This window comes from Nycticebus coucang, chromosome 22 (genome assembly GCF_027406575.1).
Source record: "Nycticebus coucang isolate mNycCou1 chromosome 22, mNycCou1.pri, whole genome shotgun sequence".
Lineage (NCBI taxonomy): Eukaryota > Metazoa > Chordata > Mammalia > Primates > Lorisidae > Nycticebus > Nycticebus coucang.
The window spans coordinates 15,712,770-15,727,114 of record NC_069801.1 but is presented as its reverse complement, the minus strand read 5'-3'; the positions used below and the strand labels follow the sequence as shown (position 1 = coordinate 15,727,114).

General features: G+C 43.3%; 1 protein-coding gene across 22 annotated transcripts in view; it reads left to right on the top strand.

The window, feature by feature from the left end:
• The first annotated feature begins 316 nt into the window (after positions 1-316).
• Positions 317-14,345, top strand: part of EIF4G3 (eukaryotic translation initiation factor 4 gamma 3) — a 353,942-nt gene continuing 339,913 nt past the window's right edge. For 20 of the 22 annotated variants that reach the window (XR_008377043.1, XM_053577409.1, XM_053577411.1 and 17 more), the window contains exon 1: positions 762-977. Coding sequence is in view for 19 of the 22 variants with exons in the window: in XM_053577409.1 (XP_053433384.1) it covers positions 766-977 (212 nt within the window). In the remaining 3 variants the exon portion in view is untranslated. Of the gene's footprint in view, positions 455-761; positions 978-14,345 lie in introns of those variants that run through there. The other 2 variants (XM_053577412.1, XM_053577414.1) reach the window with 2 other exon arrangements.

Genomic DNA, 14,345 nt, shown 5'->3' with positions numbered 1-14,345 from the left:
CTTCGAGGATAGGCCGCAGGGGAGGTCTCTCGCAAGCTAGACCTCGCCTTTGGTCTCTGCCTCCGCCCCGCACCCCAGCCGCGGCGCGCTGGAGAAGCCCCTCTGGCCGATCTTTCCCGAGAAAGCGAGTTACCCAACAGTGCTCCCGAACTGAGGCCGAAGACGCACCCGAGACCTTCCGAAGAATCCCGACAGCTCCCACTCTCCGGAAAGAGCCGAAGGGGCTTCCCATACTCGGCCCCCCGAGCCGTTCCGAAAAGGCCCGAAGTTTTCCGAGCGGCCGTCCTGCCGGACTGCTGGAGGCGGCCGCAGCGCCATGTTGGATGCTCTGCTCGTTGAGTGAAGAAAATCCGCCGGCATCGCCTGAGCCCCGCTACCGAGAAGGGCGCCGCTTCCCCCGGGGAGGGGGATAAAGACCCCCCGCCGCCGGCCCATGAGGATATTGCCGTGAAAGGTCCGGTCTCTCCGCCTCCTGCCCCCGCCGGGTCCGGCCCCCCCCCTGGGGTCGCGTTGTCACGGAGACCGGCAGCCGGTGGTGCTGGCCCGCGGGGCGGCTGCTGCTGCCGGCGTCGGCGGCGGCGGGCGTGTGTGACCGGCCCCGGCCCCCTCCTCCTCCTCCTCCTCCTCCTCCTCCCAGCCTCCCCCTGGCCCCCTGCTCCCGCCGCCTCCCCGGGTCTGCCCCCATCCCGCCCCCCCGCTGCCCCCGGCCCCTGCACCCCGACGCGCCCGGTCCCGCTCTGGGGGGGTTGGTGGCTTCGCTTTGCCATGAGTTTACCGCAGAAACCGGCTCTGAAATCAGGCTCAGCGGCTGCAGCAGGAACCGGACCCGGCACCGGAGCGGCGGCGGCGGCGGCGGCAGCAGCAGCGGTACCGCCTCCTCACCCGGCGGCGGCAGCAGCGGCGGCGGCGGCAGCGGCAGCAGCAGCGGCCCCTCCTCACCCGAACATCAGGGCCCTCCAGACCCAGGCGCCCCAACAGTATCCTTTTCACCTTCCTGCTGGCCCTTCGGCTCTTGTAGCTGCAGCCCAGGGAGACTCTTACGGGACCCTGCTGTTGGCTGCCACAGTCCAGTTAGGAAAAGGGCTACTGTTCAGGCCTCCGCACCGGGCTTGGCCAGAGCTTTTGGGGTGCCACGGAAGCAGCACTGCGGGGGATCCCGGGACTCTGCAATATTGTGAAAACTAGCTCCACTCAAGCCATGTTTCTGCAGCCCTTTTAATGCTGGGAGATTCTTGTCTTCTCCTCCCCTTAACCCCTCCGCCCCCCTTCTTATTAGGCAGAATTTGCTGGTGCCTGGACCAGCCCTGCAGGGTAGGGCTTTTTTCCTGATCGTCGTGAGGATTACACCCTCTTACTCCTTGTTTCCCCTCAATTTCCCCTGTAGCAGAGGGCATGGTGGGTTTACCTAATTCTTTATTATTTATACATGATAAACTTTATTGGTAAATTTCCTGTTTGAAACTAATCGGCTCATTTCCGAGGTAAGTTGGATTTTCAATCTACCGTGAGAGTGTACAGCAAGCACTCCCTCTGGCTAATGTGTTTTGGCGATTGGGGGAATTGTGATGTGGTTTTTGTGGGTAGAACGCGATCTAAGGAGGAAATGTTATACCGGACGCATCCCTGTCTTTGACCTTTCTAAAGGAAGAGGAAGTTAACTGACATTACCTATCACCCCCAAAAGTCTCACTTCTTGGAAGGCTTGTGTTATACTTAATATTTTTAATGGGCTTTAATTCTTTATAGGCCTGATGTCTAGAGAGTATCAGGACTCCTGGAAGAAAGTCTGGTATTGCATGTTTCTAATTTCATGTTATTTGCTCGATTGTAGAATTTTGGACAGCTTTGATTGAAAAGACTTGGGGACAAGGTATTTTAGTTAAAAGCTAGCTGGTGAAGGTAAAACGTTGAATTCATGAATTCCACGGAGATTTAGGAAAATATTACCTACCTGAGAATAATATTACATCATGCACCCCCTCCTCCCCACATCTGTTATTTCTGTAATACAATAAATAATGATTGGATGTTAGATGTGTTGTGTTTTTGTATTTGTGTCGTCGTGTGTTTGACTTTTAGAGATTGTAGATGTTTGAGCAAATTAGAAGCTAACTGCTGTGAGGTCTCTAGATTATTTCACAGTCTGTAGTTTGAGCCTTGTCTATATACATTACTTTGAGAAGGGAAAGGCATCTCCTTCTAGAGTCATTTCAGGTCATTGTTTGGTTTCTGTCAAGTGTCATTTTCTCTGCTCTTTATTGTAGATCACATTTTTCATTCCAGGCGGTGTGGCGCAGAGTGAAGATAAATTCCATTCCAGTGTGATGTGTGTACTGATTTCATAATGTTTTATCCTGCCTGATTCTGTTTAATTAAGAATTGTTCACTGATGAGAAGGTTTAGTGATAACTTAGTGTTGCTCATGGAAAATCTAGTTAGTTTTGATCTATAACTCTAGTTGCTTTACTATAGAGGAAAAGGTAGGCTGGTTTGCCCACTGCAAGGCAGAATTCAGTGCTGGATCTCTCAAACATAGCTTCATTTAATACTTTGTGAGTTCAAATTTCTTTCTAATTTGAGTTGTTTTTTGTTTTTTTTTTTTTGATTGCCCGCACTTAGTTAGGACTTTAAAGTTTCTGTATTGTACCACCAAGTAAATTGTTTATTACTTGCATCTTTTAGCTGTGGCAGCAGTTAAGCAGAAATCAAAGGAAGCCCATATAGTAGGTGTTCTTGATCTACAAAGTAATGATGACCGCAGTGCTGAGTATGACAGTGTTTGATAAATTTCGTGGCTTATTTGGACACAAAGAGTGGTCACTTAGGTTATTTCAAGTGTGCTTTTCCTGTGTATTTCACAGGGGAAGGACTTAAAAAAGCTCTGAGTTGGTCACTACATAAAAGTAGTTACTAATGCTGCACCATAAATTTCTTTTGAATAAAAGAAGTGGTTGGTTGTTAAAGGGGATAAATTTAAGGATGTACGGGCGGTGCCTGTGGCTCAAGGAGTAGGGTGCTGGCCTCATATACTGGGGGTGGTGGGTTCAAGCCTGGCCCTGGCCAAAACTGGAAAAAAAAAATTTAAGATGTAATTTCCTATGGAGATGATTTTTAAATGTAGTAATATAACATACTTAGTTTTTTGTGGCTATAAAATTTATTTTGCCTCACATTGAAGCAAAAATAAATTTTCCTCTTGATGTATTTCACAACTCTTGCTGTGAAAGACTATAATTGCTGAAGTATAAAAGTTAATATAAGTAGTAAATGAAGTATAGGTTATAGGTTTCATCAGAACACACCAATGATGTGTTATTATCTGCTGGTAATGGGGAATTGGTTAAAAATGGATTCTGCTTTTCTACCCTGACAGAGTATGGGAATTTGTAGTGACTCAAGTAGTCATTGATGAGTTGATAAAATTAAAGCATGGATGTAGGAGTGCAGAGCTGCAGTTGCTCTTTCATTGGCTTGAATGGATCTCTAGTTTTTTAGAATATACCTGTTGGGACAGTTGTGTTTGCATTGAACTAGTAAGTTCAGAGAGTATTTTAAATTTATAAAAATAATAGAAAGATTGGCATGGCTTGATATCCTTCATCTGAACTTAATTGTTTAAATGACATCAGAAATGAGGGGAAATGTTAGCAATAATAGCTTTAAATGTAAAGTGGAACATCATTGTTGCTTGGCCGAGCCCGTAAGGTATTTTTATTTTTATTTATTTTTATTTTTATTTTTTTGTAGAGACAGAGTCTCACTTTACTGCCCTCGGTAGAGTGCTGTGGCGTCACACGGCTCACAGCAACCTCCAGCTCTTGGGCTTATGTGATTCTCTTGCCTCAGCCTCCCGAGTAGCTGGGACTACAGGCGCCCGCCACAATGCCCGGCTATTTTTTGGTTGCAGTTTGGCTGGGGCTGGGTTTGAACCCACCACCCTCAGCATATGGGGCCGGCGCCCTACTCACTGAGCCACAGGCGCCACCCCCCATAAGGCATTTTTAAACAGAGGCCTTTTCTGCAAAGGGAGAGGATGGAGCCTGGAGAAGGGCAGGCTGGGAGGGTGGAGGCTGGAAGAAGAAAAACCTTGATATGAAAAGTACTAAAGGAAGGGAGAAATATGCTTAGAGTGTGTATAACATAACCCAGCAAGTAATTTATAGCTTATAAAATTGGCGCCTTAAAATATTTGCTTTAAGACATGCCACTTCACTGTCTCAGTATGAGGTTCTGAGGGGCTTTGTTAAGAATTACTTAAGATTCTTTTCTGGATTACAAACAACTTTGATATTCTGATGAAAGCTATGTAGATCCTCTCCATGCAAAAACTCTGCCCATACAGAAAAATCTTACACTTTCAGGTGGCTCTTGGCCCAATTAAAAGCCTACCCTTTAGGCCAGGCATCATGGCTTAGCCCTTTGGGAGGCTGATGTAGGTACATTGCTTGAGGTCAGGAGTTTGAGACCAGCCAGACCAAGAGCGAGATCCTGTGTCTACTAAAAATAGAAAAATCAGCCAGGCGTTGTGGTGGGTGCCTATATAGCCCCAGCTACTTGGGAGGCTGAGGCAAGGGGATGACTGGAGCCCAAGAGTTTGAGGTTGCTGTGAGCTGTAATGCCACGGCATTCTACCAAGGGTGACAGAGTTGGCATTCTGTCTCAAAAATGAAAATCAGGCTTGGTGCCTGTGCTCAATGGTTAGGGTGACAGCCACATATACCAGGGCTGGCAAGTTCGAACCTGGTCTGGGGCTACTAAACAACAGTGACAACTGCAACCAAAAAAATAGGTGGGTGCTGTGGTGGGTGTCTGACGTCCTAGCTGCTTGATAGGCTGAGGCAAGAGAATCCCTTAGGTCTAAGAGTTTGAGGTTGCTATGAGCTGTGACGCCATGGCACTCTACCGAGGGTGATATAGTGAAACTCTTGTCTCAAAAAAAAAAAAAAAAAAATAGTATTTATTGAGTTCCTACTGTCCTGATGGTCATCTGTACATGATTTTTTTTAAATCTGACAAGTACTCTACTAAGGTAGATATTGCCCCTGTTATACAGATTAGGAAACTGAAGTACAGAGAAGTTAAGTAATGTTTCCAAGATTATCCTTCTAGTAAATATGGTCTGTGATTCTAATTGGTATGACTGGCATGAAAGCTTATAAATGCCCTTTTTACTGTGCCAGGCTATTTCTTACCCAGTCTACATATGGGGACGGGAGGAGGATACTCTGGTATCTTTGAGAGCAAAGGGAAGGTCTCTATTTAGAAAAGAAATTCTGTGTAGTAGTCTAGAACACAATAATACTGTAGCTTGTTTTATTTTTAATTTTAATTTAATTAATTTATTTTTTTGAGACAGTGCCGTAGTGTCACAGCTCACAGCAACCTCCAGCTCTTGGGCTTAGGCGATTCTCTTGCCTCAGCCTCCCTAGTAGCTGGGACTACACCACAACACCTGGCTATTTTTTATTTTTATATTTTGTTTTTTTGAGGTAGAGTGCTCTGGCGTCACAGCTCACAGCAACCTCCAACTCTTGGGCTTAAGCAATTCTCTTGCCTCAGCCTCCCAAGTAGCTGGGACTACAGGTGCCCAGCCCAATGCCCGGCCATTTTTTGTTGCAGTTGTCATTGTTGTTTTAGCTGGCCCGGGCCAGATTCTAACCCACCAGCCTCTGTGGATGTGGCTGGCGCCGTAACCGCTGTGCTACGGGCGCTGAGCCTGTAGCTTGTTTTAGGCAGTTCATAGCCACACAATGCTGGACAAGTAGGTAGGTTATCTTTAACTCATTGAGCCTTAAAGCATAGGGCTGCCACATTTGATTCAGTTCATGTTCTTGCTTGTTCAGAAGTTACCAAGGCCTTCAGCAAAATACCATTATATTTAGCAGCTGGCTAGATTTCTGTAGTTCGTGTAGTGGCCAATAGTCTTTTTGTTCTGAAGTCCCACCATCAAGAAATTAAAAAAAAAAAAAAAAGAAAGAAAGAAACAGGGCCTTGGCTGTGTGAGGTGGCTCACGTCTGTAATCCTAGGACTCTGGGAGGCTGAGGCAGGAGGACTGTCTGAAATCAGGACTCCTCTAGACCAGCCTGAGCAAGAGTGAGACTCCATCTGTACTAAAAAAATAGAAAAATTAGCTGGTCATTGTGGCAGGTACCCCAAGTCACAGCTACTTGGGAAGCTGAGGGAAGAGGATCACTTGAGGCCAAGAGCTTTTAGGGTGCTATGAACTCTGGTGATGCCATGGCACGCTACTCCAGAGGGGGTGGCACAGTGATACTCTGTCTCAAAAAAAAATAAAAATAAAAAAGACAGGGTCTTATCCTCAGGATGGAATGCAGTAGCACAATTATAGTTCACTACAATCTCCAACTTTTGGGCTCAAGCCATCTTCCTGCCTCAGTCTTCCAAGTAGCTAGGATTACGGTGTGAGTTACTTGACAAACTGAGGCCCAGCCTGGAAGTGTCAAATACTGAATGCAGATCCTTCTGTGAGAAGAGATGGAGACAGGTACAAGAGGGACATAAGGAAGAAAGTTAGTTGCCCCAGTTTCTGCTCAGGTGCTGCTACATACTGTCTTAGACTTACAGGTTTCAAAGTAAGGTATTTTCTATACTTGATTTTAGTCAAAAGGCTGAGAAGCAATCTAAGTAAGATATTTTCTATCAAACCATGAGGATTTAAACCACCTGAGAACTGTATGTTGTTTTTCCACATTAGGGTTTCTAATAAGATTTTTTTTTTTTTTTTTTTTTTTTTTTGTAGAGACAGAGTCTCACTTTATCGCCCTCGGTAGAGTGCCGTGGTGTCACACGGCTCACAGCAACCTCCAACTCCTGGGCTGAAGCGATTCTCTTGCCTCAGCCTCCCGAGTAGCTGGGACTACAGGCGCCCGCCACAACGCCTAACTAGTTTTTGATTTGCAAACCCGGCCGGGGCCGGGTTTGAACCCGCCACCCTCGGTATATGGGGCCAGCGCCTTACTGACTGAGCCACAGGCGCCGCCCTCTAATAAGATTTTTTTTGGAAGGTCTTGAAATGTTTGAAAACCACATTTTTTTTTTTTTTTGCAGTTTTTGGCTGGGGCCGGGTTTGAACCCACCACCTCCAGTATATGGGGCCGGCGCCCTACTCCTTTGAGCCACAGGCACTGCCCAACCACATTTTTTTTTTTTTTGAGACAGAGTCTCACTATGTTGCTCTCAGTAGGGTACAGCTCACAGCAACCTCAAACTCTTAGGCTTAAGTGATTCTCTTGCCTCAGCTTCTTGAGTAACTGGGACTACAGGCACCCGCCACAACGCCTGGCTGTTTTTAGTTGTAGTAGTCATTGTTGTTTAGCAGGGCCAGGCCGGGCTCAAACCCACTAGCCTTGGTGTATGTGGTGGACATCCTACCCACTGAGCTATGGGACCCACCTGAAAACCACATTTTAAAACATGGAAGCCAGGTGTGGTGACTCATGCCTGTAATCCTATCACTCTGGGAAGCTAAGGTGGATTGCATGAGTTTAGGAGTTCTAGACCAGCCTTGGCAGCTTAGGCCCTGTCTCTACCAGAATATAAGAATAATTAGCTGGATGTGGTGGTGTGCACCTGCATTCTCAGTTACTTGACAGACTGAGGCAAGGAGTTGGAGGCTGCAGGGGGCTATGATTATGCCACTGTGCTCTAGTCTGGGCAACAAAGTGAGATTCTCTCTTTAAAAAACAAAGAAAAAGCCATAATGGAGAAGATCACCGCATTTTAGCCATTCATATTGGGGCTTCAGTGTGAGTGGCCAGTTTATGAATTCATTTATTCAGCATCTACTGTGGGCTAGATCTAGGGTTGAAAAGTTAAGAGTAGAACCTTGCCTTTCAAAAACATGATCCAGGCTGAGGGCGGTGGCTCATACCTACAGTCAATCCCAGCACTCTGGGAGGCTGAGGCAGGTGGATTGTCTGAGCTCACAGGTTTGAGACCAGCCTGAAATTGAGCGAGACCCACCTCTGAAAATTACAACACCCAGCTACTGGGGAGGCTGAGACAAGAGAATCACTTGAGCCCAGGAGTCTGAGGTTGCTGTGAGCTATGACAGGACGGCACTCTACTGGGGGGTGACAAAGTGAGACTCTTGTCTCAAAAAACAAAATAAAGATCATGATCCAGAAGATAGACAGGATAACATGAGGCTAATGCAATGGTAACTTTGCTTCAAGAATAGTCCTGGGAGGGAAGAATTTGGGCTTCCAAGAAGTTGTTGACATCTGAGCTAAATTAGAAGGGTGAATAAGAATTAACCCAGGTTTATGTATTTCTTTTCTAGCCTACTTTTCCAAATTCCATTGCTGTTGCTGCTGCATAGATTTTTTTTGCTTTTACCTAGTTCTGAATCCAAATGCTGCATAGAATACTTTTTTTTTTTTTTTTAGGAGAGCCTTGCTTTGTTGCCTAGGCATGAGGGCAGTAGCATGATTATAGCTCACTGCAACCTTGAGGTTCTGGGTTCAAGTGATCTTCCTGTTTCAGTCTCTTGAGTAGCTGAGACTATAGGCGTGTACCACTGCGCCTGGCTAATATTTCTATTTTTTGTAGAGATGGGGTCTCACTCTTGCCCAGGGTGGTCTTGCTCAGGGTGGTCTTGAATTCCTGACCTCAAGTGATCCTCCCACCGTGGCCTCCCAGAGTGCCGGGATTATAGGTGTGAGCCACTGTGCTTAGGCTTGCATTATAATAAATGGATTTTGGTCACATTTCAAGTTTTGCTGGAGCAGAGAAACTAGAGGAGGTGCCAGAGAAAGTGACAGTAAAAACAGTGTTGCTACAGTATCAAAGTATCTTCTGCATCATTATCTGAGGAATTAGTGTTATAATGCTATGAGGAGGAGATATGTGTCTGGTCTGATGTGTTCTTGGTATCTTTCTCCCTCCACCTCATAATGCTCCTGCCCTTTTGATAGCAGACTTTGGCTTGCAAACAATACCTGCTAGCCTAAAATATAAGTAAATTTAGTTTGGTCTATTGAAGAATACATCTGAATTGGAGTCAAAAAATCTGAATTTGAGTTTGGCTGTTCTTTTTTTTTTTTTTTTTTTGCAGTTTTTGGCTAGGGCTGGATTTGAACCTGCCAACTCCGGTATATGGGGCCAGTGCCCTACTCCTTGAGCCACAAGCACTTCCCCGGCTGTTCCATTTTAATAGCTGTCTTACTTAGACTAGTCATTAACTGCTTCGGGCATCAGTTTTCTCTTCTCTAAAATGTAAGGACTACTAGACTAATTTATTCATTTATTTTCTTCAACTATAATGGTTTATGATTCTCAAGATTGTGCTTTGAGGTTTGTTTTGTTCTTGGAAGTAGAAGGGAAGGTTTTACAGAGACCAATGAATTGTCTGATGGTACATGTTTCTGTGGTGGATTATTGATATTAGAAGATGTTGACATGGAGCAGAGGCAAGGCAAGTTTGCTCATATAAGAAGCCTCTGGTTTTTGGCTTGCTAATATTAGAGTTACCCAGAGACTGAAACACCTCTATGGCTTTTATCAGTGAAGACTGTATAGTGACTATAGAAGAAGGTTACCATGATCATTTGCTGGCTTGCATTGGCTTATGATACAGCTGGTTCGTTATGAGAGAAAGTAAGTTCTGAAATAAACTCCTGTGATGAGACACAATCTACTTTTACTTTAGGAATAATATTCGGAGATAATATAATAGGAAACTAACTCTTCTCTGATTATTAGCCAGGTATATGACTTTAAATAGTATGTACACTGCAGCTGAGATTTACTTGGATGAAATATTGCAGGATCCCAAGCTACTTCTGAATTCTCATATGGCTTCTAGTTCTTTGGCTTGCTGCCACCGAAAAAGAGTTTTTCAGTCTCCTGTAGCTCAGCTGAAATTTGAGATAGTTTAAACTATTTTAAGTACATTTGAAATTTTGTCAGTTTTTGTGACCTTTATTAGCTAGCTAGTAGTTGTTTTGTACTTTTTTGAGCCCGTTGTGTGCTGCCTGACTCTTAGGAGATACTGAATTTCGTCAGTAGAGTGTAAACTCCATGAAGGTGGAGGTTTTGGTCTGTTCACTGTTGAATTGCCAGCACCTACAATAGTGCCTGACAGATAGTAGGCAGTCTGTAAATACGGTATTTATTAAACGAAATGTTGGTTAAGTAAATTGGAGTCTGGGAATCAATTTTAAGATTAGTTTTGGGGCTAAGATAGAGGGCATCACCAATTCACTTTTAGCATTTAAGGCTGCCATGAATTTGTTTTGCGCTGATGTGTAATTGAATTGAAAATAGTCCTATAATTTCCTTTGAGATAGAATAGCATTGACCTAGTTTACAAAACTATCTAAAGTGACTGAGATGTATTTGAAATACATGTAGATATATAGATACTGAGGATTAGGATTGGAATAAAGGCCGAAGAGGAACAATAGCTGTAGTTGAATATTATTAAAAAACTTGTCTTGGGAATTGACCTCTTTCCTTATTGATGGATATTTAGCCTATCTCCAATTATTATTATTATTATTATTATTGTTCTTTTGGGACAGAGTGTGTCACTCAGGCAAGAGTGTAGTGGCCTTATTGTAGCTTTTTGCAACCTCAAACTCTGGGCTCAAGTGATCCTCCTGCCTTAGCCTCCGTAGTACCAGACACTGTAGGTGCATGCCATGTTACCAGGCTAATCTTTTCTATTTTTAGGAGAGATGAGGTCTTGTTCTTGCTTAGGTTGGTCTCGCACTCCTGTCTTCAAGCATTCCTCCCACCTTGGTTCCCACAGTGCTAAGATTACAGGTATAAGACACTAAGCCAACCCTTGCCTTTCCTGGTATTTTTTCAGTGGGTTTTAATTTAGTATTTTATTTTTTTACTAGTCAATGTGTGGGTTTTAATTTTAATGGACTTTGACTTAAAAACTAAATACTGTCCTTTTGTAATACAACGTAAGGTAATGCTATATATGCAGTTTTGTATCTTGCTTATTTTTTTACTTAATCATCTGCCAGCAACATACTTTCAAATAGTTTTATTCTATATCAGTTTGTATGTATAAAAGAAGTTTTTGTTTGGAAAGGGTTTTTTTTTTGATTCAGTCTCACTCTGTTGCAGGCTACAGAGGGCCATGGTGTCAGCCTAGTTTATAGCAACCTCAAACTCTTGTTGTTTTTTTTTTTGAGACAGGTAGTGTCTTTTTTTTTTTTTTTTTTTTTGGTAGAGTGTTGTGGCATCACAGCTCACAGCAACCTCCAGCTCTTGGACTTAAGTGATTCTCTTGCCTCAGCCTCACAAGTAGCTGGGATTACAGGTGCCCGCCACAACGCCTGACTGTTTTTTTTTTTTTGCTGTTGTCACTGTTGTTTAGCTGCCTCTGGCTGGGTTCAAACCCGCCAGCAAGGTGTGTGGTTGGCGCCCTGTCCACTGAGCTACTGGTGCCAGCTAAACTCCTGGGTTCAAGTGTTCCTCCTGCCTCAGCCCCCTGAGTAGCTGGGACTGTAGGTGCCTGCCATAATGCCTGGCTAATTTCTCTGTTTTTAGTAGAGATGGTGGGGGGGTGGTGTCTCACTCTTGCTTAGGCTGGTCTCGAATTTCTGACCTCAAATAATTCTTCCACCTTGGCCTCCCAGAGTGCTAGGATTATAGGTGTGAGCCACCTTGCCCAGCCTATTACGTATTTTATTTTATTTTTTTGAGACACATTCTCACTTTGTCATCGTTGGTAGAGTGCCATGGTGTCATAACTCACATATTATTTTTTTAAATGACTTTATTGAGATATAATTCACATATCATCCAAATCACCCGTATAGAGGGTACAGTGGAGTAGTTTTTAGTATTTTTAAGAACAGTTGAGAATTGTACAACGGATACCACAATTTTAGAACAATTTCATCTTTCCCAAAAGAAACTCATTTGATTCTGTATTCTTCCTCCAGTTTTCTCTGCCCTAGGCAAGGACTCATTTACTTTCTGCCTCTGTATATTTGCCTTCTCTGTACATTCCATATCAATGAAATAATATAAAATATTATCCCTACCAATAGTGTGTAAGTGTTGCAGTTTCTTGACTTCCTTTCCAGTACTTGTCATTGTCTGTCTTTGTGATTATAGGCCATACTAGTAGGTGTGAAGTGGTATCTCATTATTATTATTGTTTTTTTGAGACAGAGTCTCACTTTGTCAGCCTGCGTAGAGTGCAGTAGCATCATAGCTCACAGCAACCTCAAACTCTTGGGCTCAAGTGATTCTCTTGTCCCAGTCTCCCGAGTAACTGGGACTACAGGGACCCGCCATAAGGCCTGGCTATGTTTTAGGGATGGGGTCTTGTTCTTACTCAGGCTGGTCTTGAACTCCTGAGCTCAAGCAATCTCCCTGCCTTGGCCTCCCATGTTACTAGGATTATAGGCATGAGCCACTGCACACTCATTAAAAGTTTTTACTTTTGGGGTGGCGCCTGTGGCTCAAAGGGGTAGGGCGCTGGCTCCATATGCCAGAGGTGGTGGGTTCAAACCCAGCCCCAGCCAAAAACTGCAAAAAAAAAAAAAAAGTTTTTACTTTTGATGAAGCCTAATCTGTTTTTCTTGTAGCACGTTGCTTTTATATTTAAGTCTGAGAGGGCTTTGCTTAACCTCAGATTGCTAAGGTTTACTTTCCCTTTGTGTTTTCTTCTAAGAGTTTTATAATTTTAATTTCTTATAAGAAATTTAATTTCTTCTTTAATGTCTTCTAAGAGTTATATAATTTATAAAGGTGTCTTTGACACCTTTTGAGTTAATTTTTGTGTGTGGGATGAAGTAGGGGTCTAATTTTATTCTTTTGCATGTGGCTATTTGTGTCAGTACCATTTGTTGAAAAGACTGTTATTTGCCCTTTAAATTGTCTGGGCACCTTGTGAAAAATCAGTTGGGTTTCTTTTTTGTTTCTATTAGTAAACTGTCATGATGGAAACAATATCTTTAAAGATTTATTTGGTCGAGAAGTGTAAATTGAAATGAGGAGTGCATGGCTTGGCACCTGTAACACAGGGCTTACGGCGCCAGCCACATACACTGAGGTTGAATCCCGCCCGGGCCAGCTGAACAACAATGACAACTGTAACAAAAAATAGCTGGGTGTTGTGGCAGGTGCCTGTAGTCGCAGCTACTTGGGAGGCTGAGGCAAGAGAATCGCCTAAGCCCAAGAGCTTGAGGTTGCCGTGAGCTGTGATGCCATAGCACTCTACTGAGGGCAACATAGTGAGACTCTGTCTCAACAACAACAAAGAAATTAGTAGAGGAAAAGTTTAAGACAAGAAATGGTATCATAGAACCAAGGTTTTATAATTAAAGTGCTTCAGATTAGTAAGATGTGATGTTTATAAAATAGGACCCGTTGAATAAATGAACTTTGATCATTTCTATTTTGTTTAATAATGCCCAGAAAACAGAACTACTCAATATGTATTTTGCCTGCTTTTATTAATAAGATAAATTTCTATTAGGCTGAAATAGCTTTTGTTTTTTTTGAGACAAGTTTTACTGTGCTCTTGGTAGAGTGCTGTGGCATCATAGCAACCTCAAACTCTTGGGCTCAAGCAATCCTCTGCTTCAGCCTCCTGAGTAGTTGGGACTGCAGGTGCCCAGCACACACCTGGCTATTTATTATTATTTTTTTTTATAAAGAGATGTGGTCTCTTTCTCAGGCTGGTCTCGAACTTGTGAGCTCAAATGATCCACCCACCTTGGCCTACAGAGTGCTAGGATTACAGGGGTGAGTCACCACATCCGGCCTTGAAATAGCTTTGTAAAAAATAAAGTGTGGCATTTAGACTATTTTGTTCTCCTTTGAATAATTGAAATCGTAAGTGAAATGACAAATTCTTATGGTATTGGATTTCACATAGAATGTTACTTTTATCCTGAAGTATTTATGTAGTTTTCAAGTTAAGTTTGATTTTTGATTTACAAGGTTGTACTCAGGCTATCCTGATGTATACATTATTAACAAAAACAAAATTAAAAAAATACGGTTAACTTCTGTCTAAAGATTCTTTTTGCTATTTAGGAAAAGAGTATATTAAATGCCTGTAGGCCCAGCTATTGGGGAGGGTAAGGTAAGAGGATCACTTGAGCCCAAGAGTCTGAGACTGCTATGAGCTATGATGATGCCTCAGCACTCTCCCAGCGCGACAGAGTGAGACTCTGCCCAAAACAGAAACAAACAAACAAAAAAAAGTATATTAAAGAAGAGACATTTTATAACTTTTCAGATCTAATAAACACAGGATTTATTTGTTTTGGATGAAGATTTCCAGGAAAAAAACCCACTTTTGAATGATAAAATTGAGGCATTAAAGTCTGAAAATAGGGTTGCT